Source organism: Crinia signifera, chromosome 4 (assembly GCF_055691185.1).
Source record: "Crinia signifera chromosome 4, ASM5569118v1, whole genome shotgun sequence".
NCBI classification, from domain to species: Eukaryota; Metazoa; Chordata; class Amphibia; order Anura; family Myobatrachidae; genus Crinia; species Crinia signifera.
Window position 1 is genome coordinate 178309121 of NC_139220.1, and position 21290 is coordinate 178330410.

Consider the following 21290-nt stretch of genomic DNA (forward strand, 5'->3'; position numbering starts at 1 on the left):
TTCAGAACAGATTGGCTAAACAAACTCCACCCTGACATCATAAGAACGCCATGAGAAGGAAAACCCAGACCAGGACTATTTTTATAAGACATTTGAGAAGTCAGGTCTGGACCCCCCAATCTTTAATTACACCACTGTTCATTCGAAGCATGCTTCCATTATCCACTATTGAATTTTCAATAAACCTTAATACACTAGGGGAGGTATTTAATTGTTATATCACACCCGAACTCCGGTTTTAATAGGGTAACACTTTTTTGTGTATATAGCGCTCATTATGGTATGAACACTATATATATAGCACTCATCAGGAATAGCAACATATTTGTGCATTTCACCACTGGGCATAGAAAGCTGAAACACTGGTGAAAAACAATTGAATACCACCCTAGGTGTGGATATAAAGACACAAATGTGATAGCTGCAGTATTCAAACTGGTGATTTTGAACAAAAAACCTATTACATTGTCACTGTTCTTTCCATACATCTTTATGCTTGTAGTGCGCAATCACATAATCTGTGATTGATTTACGATAGCAGTATAAGTTCTGATGGGGGGCGTTGAAGATGCCGGGGTCAGCAAGGCGTTGTTGCAGAGGTGGGATGCTGTGTTTTTTGGAGCGGCACCGAACATGCAGGAATGTCTGGTCCGCTCTGGGGGAGGGCCATGGTGGCTACGTGACGTCACACTTAACAGTTGTGACCATAAACATGGCTGCTGTTGGTTTTCCTCAGGGGCTAGGAAGCGACTGCAACAGCAAGTTGGTTGAAACGATAGTTGGGCGGGCTGTTACCACTAATCCTTGGACTCTTTTATTTTTTAAAATCAAAGCTGCATAAACGGAAGTGCTGTTTTTTTTTGCATTTTTGCTTCTTTTCATGAAAGTGTTTATATATATATATATTTTTTCTGCTAGCAGAGGAGACTGGATAATTGGATTGGGGTATAACACCATTATACTCTTGCTGCCAGCAGAACCATTTTAGGAGCTCATTCTTTGGTGTACTACCCAGGGAAGTGAAGGTTTTGGACCAGCTGTCTAAAAAGACCAATTAAGTGGGTGGAGTCCCCCCCCCCATTTATTGATTATTAAAGTCACAGCCTACGTTTTCACCATCACGGTTAGAAGAACCACCTCTATTGAATCACAATAGAGCTCACCGGTTAAGGCATTTAACCCGATAAACAAGAGAAAGGATTGATGGGTTAGGAACCCTCAGAACATCGTACACATATAGTTACCTGAAAATACGTTCCATTAATAACCTGTTGGGAGCTTAAGAAACATCTTTGCCATACCCCTGATGAAGTCCTATGTGACGAAACTCATCGGGTTTTATGAATAAAGAATCTTTTACTTGATTGGAGTCTCCAACTTATTTTGAAGAACGGACAATAATACTTCCTTAAAATCCTGATAACTGTGTCAGCTGAATGGACTAACTGTATGAATTGGCTAATTGGTACTTGTTAGAAGCGCACTCCGATAACCCCCATTTGTTTCTCTCTCTCTCTCTCTCTCTCTATATATATATATATTTATATATAAGATTGCAGACTATGGATCATTGAAGAATCTTGTCCATTCATATTGCTCAAGAATTATTCAACAGAGTATGAAAACTTATAGATAAACATGTGGCTACAGATCTTACCTTCTGTTTCAGTTAAGCCAATCCCGATTTGATCTTGTCCATTTTGGGTCATTTTACCACTATAAATAAAAAAAAAACATAAAAAAATTATGCGGAAAATCAATCTTTGCCCATTGGTTACTGAATAACCATTCTGAAGCTCTTATACTAGCCCATTCTTGCATGAATTATAAAATAATTAAATGTTTCTAAAATATTTATATATTAACCAAATAATATAATATATTTTTTATTAGTCTTCAGGATTTATACAAACTCAAAAGATTTACATTTTTTTTTAAATGTAAAACTAAATAAGTCATACACATGTCCACTTGAGTGGACATCATGCATCTGAAACAGTAATTTACAAAAATGCTTTTAGCGGGATGTACTAAAGAAATGCTTTTCGGGATTTTTACAGCATTTCCGAATGCACTAAAGCCCCCTCCAGAATGGCTCCATTGCAGAGGGCAACCTCAGCTGTAGATGGAGTTACCCCATAGACAGGAACATGCGGCCATCACAAAGGGCAGCTCTTATTAGAAGAGCTGCAATTTGCATCGCTAATCACAGATGTTAGTGCATATTCTCTTAGCATCATCGTCAGTGGTGGAACTCCCGGAGGCAATGGAGGCTCCCACCACAGGGGGACTGTAGGGACACTTCTGCTCCTTCACAATTCCAGTTGACTCAGGGAGCAAGTATCCACAGGCCCCGTCACCTGCTGCGGATTGCAGTGTAGGCAGTGATAGGCAGCCGCCAGTGCTGGAAAGCTGTACTACCAGCAACTGTCCAGTGGAATTTGAATAGGACAGAGGGCAGGCTGCAGAGTAGGAGCGGGTGGGAGACCTTTAAGGATCATATAGCAAAGGCAGCCACACATGGTGGGAAGACATCAGAGCACAGATAAGAGGCACTGGAGGCATGAACACATGGAGTTTTGCCATTCACTGTACATCCTGCGGCTTCTGGCACTGCGGCTCCAGTGGTGTCATTAAGGTGAGGGTTGCTGGCGGGGTCTTGCAGCAGTATACTCCTCACTGTTGCAAGTAACTCAGGTATGCGCTTTACCTACCTGACCCCCTCTCTCTCTGCCTCACCTTTCTCTCTCTGCCTGACACCGCTCTCTCCCCCTATCTCCCTGCCTGACACCTTCTCTTTATCTCTCTGTCAGACAGCCGTTTCTCTCTCTCTACTTGACCCCTCTAACCGCTCTCTCTGTCTGACACTTCTCTCTCTCTCTTTGCCTGACCCCCCAATCTCCGCTGATGGCTGCCTAGGCGCTGTGCAGCTCGGTGGGTATGTGTTTCCTGCGTCTATATCTGCCAGGGTACTTCTAGTGTATACCTGAATGTGTTCGCATATCTGTCACTATTTACAGTAACTGGACCTAACTGCCTGTTGCACAGCAATCCAAGTCAAATTCCTAGTATGCGCAAGCATACCTGGCCAATAAAGCTGATCCTGATTCTGAATTAAAATCTGCATCTAGATGGCTGTAGAGGTCCAAAGAAGGGGAAACCATGCACTACTGATATACAAAAAGAGTTATATGAGATATTGACTTAAAAACAACTGTTTGCTATAGTGGCCTCTGTACATGAAAGCATTAATTATGTTGCAACTGCAGTGACATACTTTAATCTTTATTATTATCATATTGAGGGAAATTTACTAAGATGTGTAAAAAATAGAAATAACTATTGGGTTCTGATGTGGAACTATGAGTCCAAGAAAGCCTCCCCCGCATACTGGGACTTGGGAAACCACAAGTACCAGCATGCAGGGCATTATTGGGCATGCTGGGACTCTTAGTTCCAAAGCAGAACCAACAGCCCAATAAAAACACACATACAAACCTGAAAAGTAGAACTTTATTACACACAAATCCCACACATACTGATACTCACCTAAAGTAGCTGGACACAAAGGTATCTGTCCCCTTGTCCAGTAGACAATCAATATGGATCCATACCTGTAGAAAGACATCATACGAGCTCCTATAGTGTGGACCGGTCCTCTTCATTCCATGTAGGTATCCAAGTACTTGGCAAAATAAAAATAGCTAGTGTACCCGTACCCAGGATGAACTGTGATAAGTGCAGAATGTAATATTTACACTCTGCACTTCTCAAACCAAAGTGCGCTATTGGGTGCCTAGTGGCCAATCATAAAGCGAGTTATGCGAAACTCGGGTTTCTTCTGGGTGCCCCTTTTTCCTCCCACGATCAAAAATCATACTGATAAGTTAATTTTCTTTTTTTCATAAATCCCTAGAATATATGTGTGTATCTGTGTATATATGTAACAGGGAATATAGCCTGTAATCTCCACTAAGACAGGCACTGAAAGACTAAAATGTTCTCTAAAGTGCTGCAGAATATGAACTGTATGTACAATAGATTTAATGATTAATAAATAATAAGGGCTGGGCACTCTGTTGCCTACAATTAGCATGATCTATAGACTATATGGAACATTAGCTACCAATAAGCTACTGTATGTTTAGTGGTTTTATTACTCAATACCAGACAATGAATTCTGTATTATATAATAACCACTAGCTAATGAGTTCTGCAATGTGACCTAGTCTCTTAAGAATGGATTCTGTATTGCACATGGACAACCAGTTTTTGTAAAGCAAACTTGGATGTACAGTAATACCAGAACAACACCTGAATCAGCTGAGGGCTGGCTGGTAAATGCATTTGGGTTTTAGGAGGTCTGAATTAAGAATATATGTCTTACAGGTCACCCTAGCCATAGTCATCAACAGTAACAGTGCAGAGTATGCCACCCAGGAACCAGGCAAAAAAATGTTCATTTAGCTGGTCATACTATCTGGTATCGGAAGGCCCCAACAGACACATTTCATAGACAGTGATTAAGGGTGATAGTTACTATATGAATAAGCTTTCTTTGTTATCATACAGAACCGACGTCCACTATTAGAACTGCTTAGCAGTTAAGATCTCATATACAGCTTTCAGTCACTGTGGCCCTGATTTCCGATGCAGGTTCTGATTCCAAAGACGCAGCATCTGAACACTCTTTGTGATCATTGGCCAGCTGAGTAACATGCAGTTACACAGACTGGCCACCGCAGCTCAGTAAGCGAGGCCAAGGAATCTGCTTTGGCAGGTACAGTTGCAGACCCTGACCTCTGCATACCACCAAAAAATGGGGGTGACAAGCACCTGTCTTCAGGATGCTGCCTGGCACCACCATATCCTCGCGCCCAAACGGGCTGCAGCTACTGGGCACCGTGCGCATGATCTCAGGACGTGTTCTGCACATGCACAGACTGAGTCCTGCAAATGCACAGACCAGAAATCAGAGAGGAAGGGGCCTGAACAGAGGAGCCTGCACATGGGCCTCTTCCTCTTAAAGCTCCCCTGATGCAAATTATAATGCTTATAGAAATGTTAGAATTACTGTGCAGGGTCAAAGCGGAGGTTAAAATACTTCCAAATCCCCATTACAGGTGGTGGAACTCAGTTCCACCCTGCTCCCTCCACACTTTAAACCCTGCATTAAAAAATCTTATTTGGAGAGTCATGGACTTTGTGACAGACACACCACAAGAACTGCTTTTTTCACAAAATATTTATCCCTAATGCGACAATACTACAGTCCAAGAGTATCATAAGTACTGACTTCTGCCAAGTATCTTGCCATGCATGTCACAGATACAATAAGTGAATGAGGAAGCATATGTATAGTACAAATATTTCATATCTGAGGTAATGGATGTATTAGAGGTGGTCTTTGGAACAGTAGTTCTTGTTGATTGCATTGACATTGTGAATGTCAACAGAATATTTAGGATGATTTTTCAATGTAAAGCTAACAATAAACCAAACGGTACTTGTTTCCTAGCACGGCGCCACCGATTTCGATTGTGACCATCGCGTTGGAAAAAACTGCGTCGATCGCATCGCATGCCAACCAAATCGCATGCGATGCGATCGACGCGACCGACCCGATTTTTACATTGGAATCAATGCAAAATGGTCCCTGACACCAGATTTTGCATTGATTTTAATGTGAAATGCCCCAAAACACCCCATTTTAATAGAAACCCCCCCTGATGTTTCAAATGGCCTCCAATTTTAACGCCACCCCGCTATTGACGCCAACCCGAAGCGTGGCAAGCGCACCGAGCCCGCGAGGGGCAGCGGTACGCGTCCTCCGACCTTTTCATACCCCTACTATCCACGTCGGCGTGGAGTTGAGAATAGAAAGTGTGGCGAGCGCAGCGAGCCACCGAGCCTGAAGCGTGGCGAGCGTAGCGAGCCCCGCGAGGGGGCGCGGATACCTTTACAGGTATCGCGTCCCCTCGCAGGCTTCACAGGTATCCGCGTCCACTCGCCACGCTTCGGGCTCGGTGGCTCGCTGCACTCGCCACACTTTCTATTCTCAACTCCATGCCGACATGGATAGTAGGGGTATGAAAAGGTCGGAGGACGCGTACCGCTGCCCCTCGCGGGCTCGCTGCGCTCGCCACGCTTCGGGTTGGCGTCAATAGCGGGGTGGCGTTAAAATTGGTGGGGCCATTAACCATGCTTTTTACACATATTCAATGTGAAATGGGCCATATTGGCCCATTTCACATTGTCACCTATGTCAAATCGGGTTGATCGCATCGCGGGCCATTATAATGGCCCGCGACGGACGCGATAAACCTGATTTTCACTTTAACATTGTTCCCTATTGGGAAATCGCGTTGATCGCGTCAGTCGCATCGCGGCCCCTTATTAGGGGCCGCGATGGACGCGATCAACGCGTTTTTCACTTTTACCGGCAATTGAGCCAGTTAAAGACAGAAAATCGGGTCCATCGCGTCCATCGCAAGTACCAACCAAACCTTAACCCTAACAGCAGCCTAACCCTACCCCTAGCTCTAATCACAACGTTCCAATCATCAAACTGAATGGCTGAATGTTCTGGACAGATGCTACACAGAGTGTGTCTGCTGTAATATTTTGCGTTCTGGAGGGTATGCATTTATAAAACTATAGACAACCTAATGTTTAGCGCATGCACATACTGTACTGTAGGCATGTCACTTAGGAAAACTTAGGACACCAGAGAGATATTATCTAGAGTGTGGGCAATGTATAGGATTATTACACAAGAATATGTACTGTAGGTTATTCAAAATATTTAAAACAAATATATAATTCATAAATAGATCATAAAAAATTAACAAAATATTTTATACAAATAAAAGTATTCAACAAACTGTTTAAGCTATCTGAGAAAAGAACAGAGAAATAATGCAGAAATAAGATACAGTATGTACAGCACAAGTAACCACAATTACTGTATCTGGTATCTATCCCAGGTCACAGCAGCAAGGCAGAGGGAGAACAGGGAAAAAAGAAATAAGGGGTATGAAGCACCATTAATATTTTGAAATATTACAATGAGGTATCTTAAGAAGCCATGTGTGAATTTAAAATGCATTAAATTCCCTGTTGGAAGGAATTGGAAACAAAACATGCACAACACTGGAGGACTGGCGCCTGTACCACGGCTACAATATTGTGACCAATGACGGACTGTTCAAAAGCACACAATTGAAATGTATAACAAACTTATTTATCAAAAAGATATAAAAGCATATATCAGTTTTCCTCCAGTTTTCATTGGTTCTTCATTTTCAAAAGATTAACATCAAAGTTGGTAGAAGGCGAAACCGACGCATTTCATCTCCTAAGAGATTTCATCAGCGGTATGACTCAATTTTAAAAATCATGTAAATAAATTCCCTTTTATGGTAGAGGACTTGATGTTGAATACAAACAAGGTCAATGGATCGGATAGACTATTTCCCTGTAACAATGGAATTAGTACACACGCAAACACACATATATAGATAGATAGATAATTAGATAGATAAATAGACTGTGTCATTTAGATTATAAGCTCATGATGCTTAACATCTCTGACACTCTTCAGAGTAACAGAATAGTTACATAACTGGGGTTAATACATATAGCTTTTTGAAGCAATGATTATTATTATATAACACAAGCATATCTTTGGTACTGGCATAATAAAACATGTCACTAGAGGGGTATACAGTATGCATCCGTAGGTGTTACCCTTTTATGAGGAAAAATTTGAGTACACTTTTGCCAATTGTCTTTAGATATCACTCCTAAACACATATAACCAGGTCCGTTTCTAGACTATTTGGCTCCCAGTGCAAACAGTTAAAAATGTATCCCCACCCCCCAATATATGTTTTTGAGTGTGCCGAAGGAGGTGTCACATCTTGCAAATGTTTTTTACATGGAGCAGGGGGTATGGCCTTGCAGAAAAAGACTACCTTACACCCCAGTTTTTCATTGCATGCAATTATGCCCTTGCCATCCCCCTGCTTCTGTTATGCTATGCCTCCAGCACCCTACTTGAATTACGCCATTGCTTCAAGTAGGGTTGGAAGGGGGGGGGGGGGGGGGCAAAGGGCACAATAAAAATAAGGGGGGGGGGGGGGTTTGCAGGCTGATTATATTATGTTGTGCATTCCCACCCTGCATATATATTATGCACTGCCTTGCCCCCCCACCGCCCTGCTTGTACCTACAACAACTAGACTGTAAGTGAACTGAAGACACTTACAGTGCTGACAGTCATGGCTGCCTTCTGGCTTCTTACTGCCTAGTACTGCCGCTGGGCTTTCTGTGGGCTGCGCTGCTAATGATCTTTCTTCCTTCCTCAGATGGATTCAAGAATCATTCCTTACTGGCTGCTTGACACCACTCACTGTGCTACAACGGTGGCTGCCCATACCTCTGCGGCGTCTCCTTTGTGTCAGCACAACTGCGTATTGCCACCTACTATCCCCCTGTACTCTGCTCGGTGGGCTGAGTTATTCCAGATGACACTGCTGAATCCACAGATGAACACAGCAGCAGCGTGCCTTGCCATAGTTTTAACAATACCGAATAGCAAAACATTGGGAAAGAATGATTGGACCTGTAGCTGGAGGGCCATAGTTTGGACATGGCTGAATAAGAGTAACTCCACCCAACACCCAACAAGTGGAGTTCTAGGGGTGGGAGGGACGCAGCAGCACCAGTAGAAATGGTACTGCTTATAACTAGCATTTGGAAACAGTCCTTTGGTGCAGTATATACTGTATATATAACTGCCATGTTACAGGCTGTGTTTGCAAAAGGACGGAACTGCTACAGATGGAGCCGCTCTCATTTGAGCGTCTCCTGGCGTGGTAATCGCTGCCCCGTGCCCATTCCTGGCTATGGACACGTGAGCGTGTGAGACACTCCTGCGTCCACAGATACCAGTGGCTGGCGATAACACAGAGATCGGCTCCATCTCTACATGTGAAGTACCTTTATATGTTAGTGTTTTATATTAAATCCATTGTGTCCATGTGTGCAAGCCAAACCCACACAAACCTATTATCTATGCAAATTGGTATCCAGATAGCTGACAATTTCTAGATCAACAGTCAATTAGTCAACATCAAAAAGCTGACATGCACAATGTCAACATTGACAAAAAAGTTGGCACAAACACTAGGTCGACATGTTAAAATTGTTGATACATGAAAAAAAGGGATTTTTGTAAGAACTTACCGTTCGAATCCCTTTCTCTGATATGGTCCTGGTGACACAGCTCAACACTGGGATGTAGGAGGGTCCGAAGGAGCCAGGCACCTATCCTAAAGCTTTAGAGGGTAGGCTCCTCCCCTACTGCATCCCTGGACTCTTCAGTTCAACTTTCAAAGCCACTGGAATACATTAACTCAGTACAAACGCCTGCACATATTACATGCACATTTTATAACAGTAACTGTTAACATTAAACCATTTTAACATGAACATCATGAAATTTCTGGCATACTTACTGAGCGTAAGGGAGGGATCGCTGTGTCACCAGGACCATATCAGAGAAAGGGATTCGAACGGTAAGTTCTTACAAAAATCCCTTTTTCTCTTTCAATGGTCCTGGTGACACAGCTCAACACTGGGACGTTCCAGAGCCGGTCCTTTGGGAGGGTACGCTCAGGTCTGCAGTTCTCAGCACTGCTCGCCCGAATGATGCGTCCTCCGACGCGAACTCATGGAATCTATAGAATTTTGTAAATGTGTGAACAGATGACCAAGTGGCAGCTCTGCAAACCTGCTCCGCTGTGGCCCCATGTCGAACCGCCCAAGAGGTGGCAACTGACCTGGTGGTATGCGCATTAATTCTAGCCGGTACAGGCCTACCCGCTTTGGCGTAAGCAAAGGCTATCACAGATCGCAACCACCTAGCAATAGTCTGCTTAGATGCAGGCCAACCAATTTTGTGTACGTCATACAGTACCAATAATGTGTCAGTCTTTCTGACACTTTTCACTCTGTCCACATATATGCGTAAAGCACGCACAACATCCAAAGTCTTCAACTTGTCCCTTTTTTTAGAACCCTCTGGGGGTTGAAACACAGGTAGAACTATCTCCTGATTTAAATGGAAGGCAGATACTACCTTCGGCAAAAACTGAGGCACTGTTCTCAGAACAGCCCTGTCATCATGAAAAATTAAGAAGGGAGATTTGCATGACAAGGCTCCCAACTCTGAAACTCTTTTAGCAGATGCTACTGCTAACAAAAACACTAGCTTCCACGTGAGAAACTTAAAGTCAGCCGACCTTAAAGGTTCAAATGGTGCCTTTTGAAGGCAATCCAAAACCAGTGACAGATCCCAAGGCGCTACTGGTTGCTTGTAAGGGGGTTTTAGTCTGGATACCCCTTGTAAAAAGGTTTGAATCTCCGGCAAAATGGCAATTCTTTTTTGAAAATAGATGGACAAGGCCGAAATCTGCACCTTCAATGACTGAAGGCTTAGGCCCGATGAAAACCCATCTTGTAAAAATTCCAACATTTTTGATAATTTGAAGTGAGATGTGTGAACTTTTCGCCTCTCACACCATCTAATATAAGTCTTCCAGACTCTATAATAATTTGCCGAAGAAACAGCTTTTCTGGCTTTTATCATAGTTTGCACTACTGCGTCAGAAAACCCTTTCTTTTTCAAAATGGCGGTTTCAATAGCCAGGCCGTCAAAATCAATCGATCGGAATCCAGGTGATTGAATGGGCCTTGTCTTAACAGATCTGGTCTCAGAGGTAGACGCCATGAATCCACTGATAACCTCTGAAGCCTGGAGTACCAGGACCTCCTTGGCCAATCTGGGGCCACAAGGATCACCGGAACCTTCTGGTCCTGTACCCTCTTCAACATTCTCGCTAACATTGGAATTGGCGGGAACGCATAAAGAAGATCTCCCTGCCAATGAGTCGTCATGGCATCCACTGCCTCTGCTAGCGGATCTCTCGTTCTGGCATAGAACCTGGGCACCTGATGGTTGAACCTGGAAGCCATTAGGTCCAAATCCGGAGTACCCCACATTGCAGTGATCTGGTGAAACACCTGAGGGTGTAGACTCCATTCTCCTTCCTTGAGCTCCTCCCTGCTCAGGAAGTCTGCTTCTATATTCTCCACTCCTGGAATGAATATAGCCGATACGGCAGGAACATTCTGTTCCGCCCATAGGAAGATTCTGGACACCTCCCACATGGCCAATCTGCTGCGTGTACCTCCCTGGTGATTTAGATACGCCACAGCTGTGGCATTGTCGGTCTGAATCCTCAAAGGGAGGTTCCGTAACCTGTCTCCCGCCAAGGAAATCACTTTCCAGACAGCTCTCAGCTCCAAGATGTTGATTGGTAACACTGATTCCTCTGCCGTCCACAGGCCCTGCAGCCTGAGATCCAGGACTACTGCCCCCCAGCCCCTGAGACTGGCATCGGTAGTTACTACCAACCAGTCCCAGGTCTGTAATGACCGACCCCACTGAAGGGAATCTACCTCAGTCCACCATTTCAAGGAGTCCCGAGTGTCCGCAGACAGCACTATCAACTCCGTCTTCATGGTCAAAGTGTTTCCTGACCAGGCTGACAAAATGTTCCATTGGAATACTCGAGAGTGGAACCTGGCAAATTGAAGCGTCTCGAATGACGCCACCATTTTCCCCAGGAGCTTGAGGCACCTCCATACTGACAAGCTCGGAGCTCTGAGAATCTCCTGAACTAAGGTGACCAGGTCCCTGGCCTTTATCTCTGGGAGAAATACCCGATGGAGATGGGTATCCAGTATGACTCCCAAGAACTGGAGCCTCTGTGATGGTACCAACTGAGATTTTTGTAAGTTTAAAATCCAGCCGTGAGCCTGCAAAAAACTGATGGCCTCTTTCAAATGACTTTGAAGCAGGGCTGCTGACTCTGCTTTGAACAGGAGATCGTCCAAATAGGGTATTACTGTGATTCCCCTGAGCCTCAGCACAGCCGCCATCACTGACATTATCTTTGTAAATACCCTTGGCGCGGTTGCTAGCCCAAAGGGTAACGCCCGGAATTGCAAATGCAGGTCTCCTATAGCAAACCTCAACAGTGTCTGATGTTCCGGGTGAATGGGAACGTGCAGATATGCGTCTTGGACATCCATGGACGCCAAAAATTCTCCCTGATCCAGACTCAGGAGTACAGTCCTCAAAGACTCCATTTTGAAATGGTCTACCCATAGGTGGACATTTAAGGACTTCAAGTTTAGTATTGGTCTGAAAGACCCGTCTGGTTTGGGCACCAGGAACAGCGTGGAGTAAAAGCCTTTCTTCCACTCTGCCCTGGGAACCGGAATTACCACCCCTTTTTCCAAAAGGGAATGAGCCGCTCTCATAAGAGCTGTGCGCAGGAGCGCCTGTTTTGGCATGGGTGTGGGGATGAACCTCTTCGGAGGCAGCCCTCTGAAAGGGATTTTGTAACCCTGGGTAATAATCTCTAAGACCCAGGCATCCTGGTCTAGAGAAGCCCAAGCGTCCCTGAAGTGTGTGAGACGCCCCCCCACCTTTATCCCTGCCGGGCCTATCCCCTGGCAGTCATGCGGAGGGTTTTTCCTCTCCTTTGGAGGCAGGCTTCTTATGGAAGGAGCCAAACTTGGACCTTTGAGATTTGCCCCTAGAGTTCTGAAACTTTCCCCTGAACGACTGTCCCCGAAAGGACGCACCTCCTCTAGGGGAGGGCCGAAAGGACGGCTTAAAAGCAGCGAATCTGGATGACTGCTTTGTAGAGGAGGCCGGCAGAAATGTACTCTTGCCGCCTGTGGCTTGCTTTATAATCTCCTCTAGCTCAGAACCAAAAAGTAACTTTCCCTTGAAAGCTAACATTTCTAGGGCCTTTTTGGACTCATTGTCCGCTTCCCAGGCCTTAAGCCAGAGCACTCTCCTGGCATTAATAGAGACTGTGGACACTCTGGTAGCCATTTTAAGAGCTTCCTCCTCTGCTTCCACCGCATATTCTGCAGCAGCCTTAATCTTTTCTGCTACCAGCAAAGCACCAGGGTCAGCCTGCAGCATGGTGCATAACTCACCAGCCCACTCTATAATGGCCTTAGAGACCCAGGCTGAAGCAATAAGGGGACGTAGGGTAAACCCCACCCCTTCAAAAATCGCCTTGAGGTTTCCCTCCAGCTTTTTATCCACAGAATCTTTAAAAGCTGCACCACCCTGTACAGGCAATACCGTAGCTTTTGATAAACGTGCCACTGAAGCATCCACAACAGGCACCTTTTCCCAGAGTTCAGCATGAGACTCTGGCATGGGGTACAGACTAAGGAATCTCTTAGGCATCTGTAGCCTCTTATCTGGGGTTTTCCAAGCCCCTTCCAGTAATTCCTGCAACCCCTCATCTGAAGGAAAAGTGACAGCCTCCTTCCGCTGTCGCTTAAAAACACCCTTAACAGGAGTCTTATCCTCTACAGACAGTTTTAAAGCCTGTTTTACAGCCACAATGAAATCCTCTATACCAGCAGCAGAGGTCTCTTCAAAATCATCACCCTGGTCCCAGGGTGTGTCAGTATACTCTCCTTCCTCCTCATCTACCACAGTAGGCATAGCATAAGACCTTTTAGGGGTCCCTGCAACATCATCCATTTTGTCCAGTATTTCACTGAATCTGTTGATCCCCTTAGCAGTATCCTGCATCACCTGAATAAGCGCAGGATCTGCCTGGGTAAGAGGCAAGGAGCCAGAAGACTGCTGAGATGATGGCATAGGTCTCTGTGATTCTACCAGCACATCACTCTGCCTGTCCAGAAGCTGCACCAAAGCGTTTACAGACCTGCCTAGGGCACTGGCCCATGCAGGTTCACTCTGCTCTGCCCTATGGGGTTCACTGCCCATGGGTCTCACATCAGCGCAAGTAATACATAAGCCCCCCTTGGCCATCTGCTCAGGGACAAACTTTTGTGTGCAAACATTGCACGCGCTCAGTGCACTAAGGGCTCCCTCCCCCAAAACCACAGCCTGATGCTCAGACATGATGCAAGTGAAACAATATATATATCTCAATATACACAGTGCAAACAATGTACAAGCGTTTATACAAAGCCAATGCACCCAGTCACTTAGCTGTCTGTAGGTTTCAACTGCGGGGAAGCGATGCCCAGGAAATCCAAGTCACTCTGCCAGGATCAATTAGCCAGCTCAGCTCCGCTGCAAGCGTTCTGAAAGGCGCCAAAGTCAGAGTGAAGGAAGAGACCAAAAGTCCCTGCTGCTGCGGGGTCCGTGACCTTTTGGCGCCAACCACCCCCAGCCAGCCGCTCCTTAGGTAGGATTTCCTAGTTCCAGTGTCTCCCCCTCGAATGGGGACCACTTGGAACATGCCTGTCACAGCGCTGCTGTCCTCTCAATCAGGAGCTCAGCGTGTAAGCTCCGCATAAAATGGCCGCCGCCATCACGGAGCGCCTGTCCCCCATGATCCCCACCTAACTGTGGAGCCGGTTTCAGGCTACTCCGGAGCCCAGGCAGCCTCTTAATAGAGGCTGTAAGCGCAGCACAGGGAGACCAGACAGTGTCTCCCCTGTGCACAGAGAGCTGACAGGACGCGCTTCTGTCAGCTCCTGTTGCGCTAGCAGTGTGAGGATTCACTATGAGAATCCTCACACTGTGCCTACCTAGCTAGGGTAATAGTTAATAAAATAATAAAAATCCCCTAACTACTCTATTTCTTCGGCTGCTCCTGCAGCCCTTTAGAATAGCACCCACTCCAGTGGGCACCTAACACGAACTGAAGAGTCCAGGGATGCAGTAGGGGAGGAGCCTACCCTCTAAAGCTTTAGGATAGGTGCCTGGCTCCTTCGGACCCTCCTACATCCCAGTGTTGAGCTGTGTCACCAGGACCATTGAAAGAGAAAGGTAGACATGAGTTTTTCATGTTTTTTTTGTGTTCATTTTTTTGACATCCTTTTATTTTGTAATTATTTGCATAAATTAACATTCTTAAAAACGAACACTTTTATATTTATTTACAATGACTATACTTTTTAAACAACTTGTGCTCAATTCCTATTCATAAGTATTTAAGTAAGTAAGCAATTGTTGAGTGGATGTGCACAGATCCTTCCTGTGTATGCCCCATAGCTATGGCGATGTGCGGTCCCACGTGCATGCACTGTCTATCCTGATAGATAGGGGAATCCATTTGTAAAGTACCGTTGCCAACAGGATATCCCAAATTTCAACTATAAGATGTTTAAAACATGTTTATAACAATTTTATAATCTGACCCACAACTATTGTTTCGAATATACTGGCCCCAGCATACCCACCAGTTTTCATCAGTGTGACAGAGGATCATATTTCCAATACAGCAAAAAGGAACAGAAGCACATATGTTAACTGATTGATACCTTGAAAATGGTGCCATGTGAACTTCATTCCTGCTTCTGAGGAACAGCAAGCACTGAAAGACACTGAACTTAGCCAAGGAATAGGTTTATGCTGCTATTATGTATTCTAGTAAAGATAGTCATGTGATTAGTGCCCAGATTTTACTGCATATTGGCAATTACAGCTGTACATCCTGTGCTTCAAAACGAGCATGAGATCCAGAGCTCTTCGAGCTACTTTGATGCGGCACTACCACTGTGAATAAATGAGATCTATCCTTTACTGCCTGTGTGAAATACTGCAAGTCGCTCTTGTGTCTCTTTTTGCTTGAGGGAACTCCTGCCTTGAATGAACCGTAACCTGTGATTATTTCATTCTCTGCCCTACACAGGGTTGCAATTGAATTCTTTATATGAAATAACCTTTTTAAAACATATAACCATCAATACAGTTGGACTAAATTCACTCTTCTTTTGATATTATCTGTGTATTTTAATTGCCAGTTTTATAGTGACTTCCCGGCAGCCTCGCGGACGGGAGGTGGACGAGTGAGGAGGAGGACAAGGGAGGTGGAGATGGAGGGTGCAGGAGCACCGAATGTCTCAGGTGCCGCCACAGCTGCAGTCCCTGTGATGGCCCCCAGGTGCCGTGACACCATCATGGCCAGCAAGACCCCCGGCCGTGGCTGCTACACCCAGACCTCCGGCTGTGGCTGCTAAACCCAGACTTCAGAATCTCGGCCCACGCTGCAGAGGGTCTCCTGGTTGAAATTACCTCCAGTGGTGGAAGGAGGTATGGCTCCAGTATTGGGGGACAATGGCGGTGGACCCATAGAGGGCCCATCTCCGGCCCTAGGCCTCCCAGACTCTCCACCCCCACCCCGCCTCACTAACTCTCCCTCCCCCCACATGCTGGCTCTCCAGACGTGGCTCCAACCAGGGCCCCTGACATGCTGCCCCCCCTAGCCCTTCAGCAGGACAGCCTCAGGGTCCATCCATACTGGCTGACTCCTGTGGGTGAAGGTGAGGTCTGTTGAGCCCCTCTGCCTGTGAGCAGCATGATCAAGATGGTGCCGCAAATGGCTGCCTAGGAACTGTGCCACTCAGCTAAATGTACCCCCGTGTCTCCCCTGTCTCGTACACTGCATAGCAACCTAAAACTGTACCGCCTCTGCTTAACTGTTACCTACCTGGCTGTTGCAACGACCAGTGGCACCACTGATAGCTGCCTAGGTGCTGTGCAGCTCAGCAAATATATGTTCCCTGCATCTATAATACCCAGGGTACATCTAGCATATACATCTATGTGTTATGTATGTGTACTGTCATTGTTTAACTGTTACTCAACTGGCTGTTGCACAGCAATCCAAATCCAATTCCTATTATACGCAAGTAAACCTAGCCAATAAAGCGGATTCTGATATACTGTATTATACTACTATATCTGGTATACTGTATTTATACTACTACTTTATTTCCATTATGTTGAGAACAATCATGCTCTCAACATAATGGAAAGCTATTTATATGTATTTATGACCTGGTTTTTTTAGGCTAGAGCATCACAAAAGTATACAATGTAAATTAGCCCAGGCAGAAGAGGCAGCAGCAGGTCGCTCATGAAGACATGGGGCATGAGTTGGTCACTTTGCTTCAATATGCCCTACCAATATCATTAATAATTCAGCAATTTGTGGATTTATAAAGAGGGGATGGGGTCAAAATGACACAATTCTTGTAGCGATGGAGGCAGAGCTGTCTCCATTTCAGTGGAAAAAAAACTGGATTGTCAGGTTCTTTCTGGGTACTCTTTGTGCATGTACCAATGTAGATACCATAATACTTAACATGAATTGAATACCCCCATTGTTTTTCATTTGTTTTTAATTGTGTCGGGAAAAAAAGCACTCTCAGTATTCAATTGCGGCCTTTTCCTCCATTTTCAAAAAAATGTATGGGTACTTATGTATTATCACGGCGCCCGGTTGGATTGATTGTATGGCTTAACGTTAAGGCATACAATCAGATGCGATTGACGCGATTTCCCCATAGGAATCAATGTTAAATGGTTCCAAATGGTCCCTGACACCCGGTTTCACTTTAGGGGCAATGTTAAATGCCCCCCGGGCCCCCCCATTAGGTGTATTAGCCCAAATGCCCCCGCATTGTTAATGCCACCCCACCATCAACGCCAACTCGAAGCGTGGTGAGCGCAGCGAGCCCGTGAGGGGCGGCGGTACGCGTCCTCCGACCTTTTCATACCCCCACTATCCACGTCAGCGTGGAGTTGATTAAATATAGTGTGGCGAGCGCAGCGTGCCCCGCGAGGGGATGAGGAATACGAGCCCGAAGCGTGGCATAGTGGATAGTGGGGGTATGAAAAGGTTGGAGGACGCGTAACGCCGCCCCTCGCGGGCTCGCTGCGCTCGCCACGCTTCGGGTTGGCGTTGATGGTGGGGTGGCGTTAATAATGAGGGGGCATACACCTAATGGGGGGGCATTTAACATTGCTCCTAATGTGAAATGGGGTGTCAGGGAACATTTGGAACCATTTAACATTGATTCCTATGGAAAAATCGTGTAGATCGCATCGCATGCGCGATTTCAGCGCATGCGATGCGATCGATGTGATTTTTCCGACCCAATCAAAAAATCGGGCACTGTGATAATACATAAGTACCAATGTATGTATCTGGTTTCCAACTGTGTTGCATTTTTGACCAGTCAAAAAAAATCACCACATGCATTGAATAGAGCGAAACACCGCAATAATTGAATACCCCCAATGTCATTTAACATAAATATACATTAAGGGCGAGATGTATCAAATGGAAAATGCGGTAAAACCCCGGTTTTACTGCATTTTCCTATGTATCAAAAATGATACCGCAGTGAAGGGTATCGCCACCTTTGGGTGGCGATACCCTATAGAAGCCTATGGGCTTCTTTTCGCCGCCCGCCGCCAACGCAAACCCGCCGCCTCGCCGACCCCCCCTCTGGCTTACCTTCCTGAAGGGTCCTCCTGGACCCTGGAAGGTAAACCTCTCCTCCCCCTAGTGACGCAGCCGGACGTCCTTCCGGCTGCAGGGGGGAGGAGGAGGCAAGCTGTCCCCGGCGTGACGCCGTGTTAGGGATGCAGGTATCGCGGGGGGCCTCCGTCACCTCACCGCGATGCCAGCCGCATATGAGAGTAAAAGATGCAAATACACATTTAGCAAAAAATTTAAGTACTTGAGCATCAGAAAGCAGTGACAGAAGACATGACAGAAAGCTATAAGTGCAAACAAAATAGTATCATCCAATAACAGGAAGATCACAGCACCCAACATTTGCTGGAGGGAAAGCATAAAATCACCAACAAGAGAATTAATATGTTTTTAGTAAATAAAATCCTGTGAAGATTTTTTTATATAATTTATTTAACATATCTTTTAACAAAAAAAGACTGATATATACTGTAAAGTGATCACTAAGATTATGAAAATATATTTGATAAATATGTCGTTTATTACAAGCTACTGTAGTTATCGAGCCTATGTTTTAGCTCGATGCAGATACGGTCCTGATGCGCGATCACCTTTAGTGGAAATTGAAAAGAAAAAATGTCTTGCCGGGCAAGACTATATAGTTGAAATCGAATCGAAAGCAAATTGAAATGCCAGATCGAATCGAATTCCACATCTGACCGTGTGTACACATCTAAACTGACTTGTGTGTATGTGTAAAATACATGTGTAGGAGTGTGTGTGTGTGTGTGTGTGTGCGCGTGTATGAACCAAGCTCACTCGGGTGTCTTCTATTGGCCGCTGGAGCAACGTTAGGCTTTCATTATATAATCATTGTTTTTAGTATAGATTTATAATCTATATACATTATAATTACATGTAGTAAAATGTAGAAAGCTGATGTTTTTATTCCCACTTTTAAAAAAAATCTAAGGATTCCCAAGTGCATAAGGAACATATTCTGTATGCAACATTTTGTAATTTCCCACAGTGAGGGTCAGAGGTATCAAGCTTCACAAAGTGGTAACATGGTGAGTGATAAACAACCAGCCAATCAGCTCCTACCTGTCAATTTTCAAACCCAGCCTGTAACATGGCAGGTAGGAGCTAAATGGCTGGTTGTTTATCACTCTCCATTTTATCACTTTTTAAAGCTTGATACATCTGGTCCTTTGAGAGACAATATGTCAGGGGTAGGGACATCAGAGCACATTACCAGCCAGTATATTGGGGTTTCAATTTGAAGCTATGTACTACTCATATACTGTAGACTGAATTCAGCAGTGATATTAATGGTTGTGTTACAGTGATAGATATGTTTAATTTGTTTAAAGAGGTTTAAGTAGGCAATAGCTCTTATACAAGACAACTGAGGTTTGCTCCAGTCAGTATTTTTGCAGGCGTATGTAATTATTTCCTCATTCCGTATTTGGGTAAGATAACCATGCAGAAATCATTACACAGTTAAACATGACAGATACAATGACCGTAAGGCATGGTATCTCTGTAGGCGAGATATAAGTGGCGGGAAGGAGATTTACTTCAAAATTCTGAAAAAAAAAAGCAACTTACATTCTTGGAACTTGAAAAGGATTGTTATCTCCCTGTGTGCCACTCCCTTCACTGTCCATGCTGTACCCACTGCCAAAACTACTAACTGATGAAGTCGTTGACGTCGTAGATTCAGTCTTGTTAGTTGTTGATCTTGCTGCATGAAGAGAGTTAGTATTTTTTAGGATGTGTTTTCTTGGTATTAAGCAAATAAAATATAAAAATTGCTAAATATCTTTAAGGATTTTTTTAGCAATACAAAACAATATGATCGGCAAAATATACCAATATTGCGTTTAAGTAAAACAATAAAAAGAGTTCAGCATCAACATGTTAAATGTTTTATTTACAGTTCATAAATAGTTTCTAATATTATTTTCTCTACTTTCTCATTGGTCTGCAAACAATTTCATACTAAGAAAAACTGAATATATAATTTGAATGCAGCACACATCTCACATCCCTAATCATTCCTTCCTTTTGCTCAGCTCAACATCATCAGCTCTGATAATTATTTACAGAACACAGTCATCCCTTCGCCTCTACCACCAGTAACAAAGTATTATTGCTCCATTATTCTAACTCCAGTCAGTGGCATCACAGTCTCAGTGGTGTCTGGCCAGTTTGAAGCAGCAATATTATTATCCTAGACTGGATCACCTGACTCACTATGCCAAGCAGGTTCTGATTCTGCCTAAATCAGAACCTGGCACATGGCCAGTACAACATCTCCATCAGAAGATCAATACACTCAACTCACTTAAGGTTCAGTACATGCTTTAGTTGTCATTTAGAGTATTCTGCCTCAGTGTGTTTCACCTGCTTCAGTAATTGGTTTACAATTTCTCGCATCAGTGTAATTCAACAAACTTGCTTGAGTATTGCTTCACAGCATATATTACTGCAGCCTATTCATTAGTGCACCAGCACCCAGTTCCAGTGTTTCCTGCAGTCTGCTTCAGTTTTGCTTTCAACACCCAGTTCCAGTGTATTCTTGAAGCCTACTTCAGTCATGCTTCAGCTTGCTCCATTCCAGTGTTTCTTGCAGTCTGTTTCATTTGTTATTCCTGGCTCCTGGTTCCATTGCCTACTTAACGATGTCCCACATAATGCTACAGCCACAACTATCTTGCTATCCTGCACCTTTTACAGTATATGTCCTACCCATTCCACTCCATCAGTCTTCTGATGCTATTAGTAACTTGCGTAATGAACAGTATTATAAACCATCAAGCTTCAGGTACCCTCCAGCATATACAGCTAGCCCAAGAGGCCAAAATCAATAAAACACTAATGCCTTGACAGGAAGGAGTGAGACTCCAAGAACCAATGTCATTTGAAGTTGAAAAATGC

General features: G+C 44.6%; 1 protein-coding gene across 4 annotated transcripts in view; it reads right to left on the reverse strand.

Annotated features, from left to right (window-relative positions):
• The window catches only part of PCLO (piccolo presynaptic cytomatrix protein), a 266980-nt gene that overhangs the window by 20475 nt on the left and 225215 nt on the right, over positions 1-21290 (reverse strand). For all 4 annotated transcript variants that reach the window (XM_083183080.1, XM_083183079.1, XM_083183078.1 and 1 more), the window contains 2 exons: positions 19959-20094; positions 1658-1716 (listed from right to left, as the gene is read on the reverse strand). In XM_083183080.1, coding sequence (XP_083039206.1) covers positions 1658-1716; positions 19959-20094 — 195 coding nt within the window. The remainder of the gene's footprint in view (positions 1-1657; positions 1717-19958; positions 20095-21290) is intronic.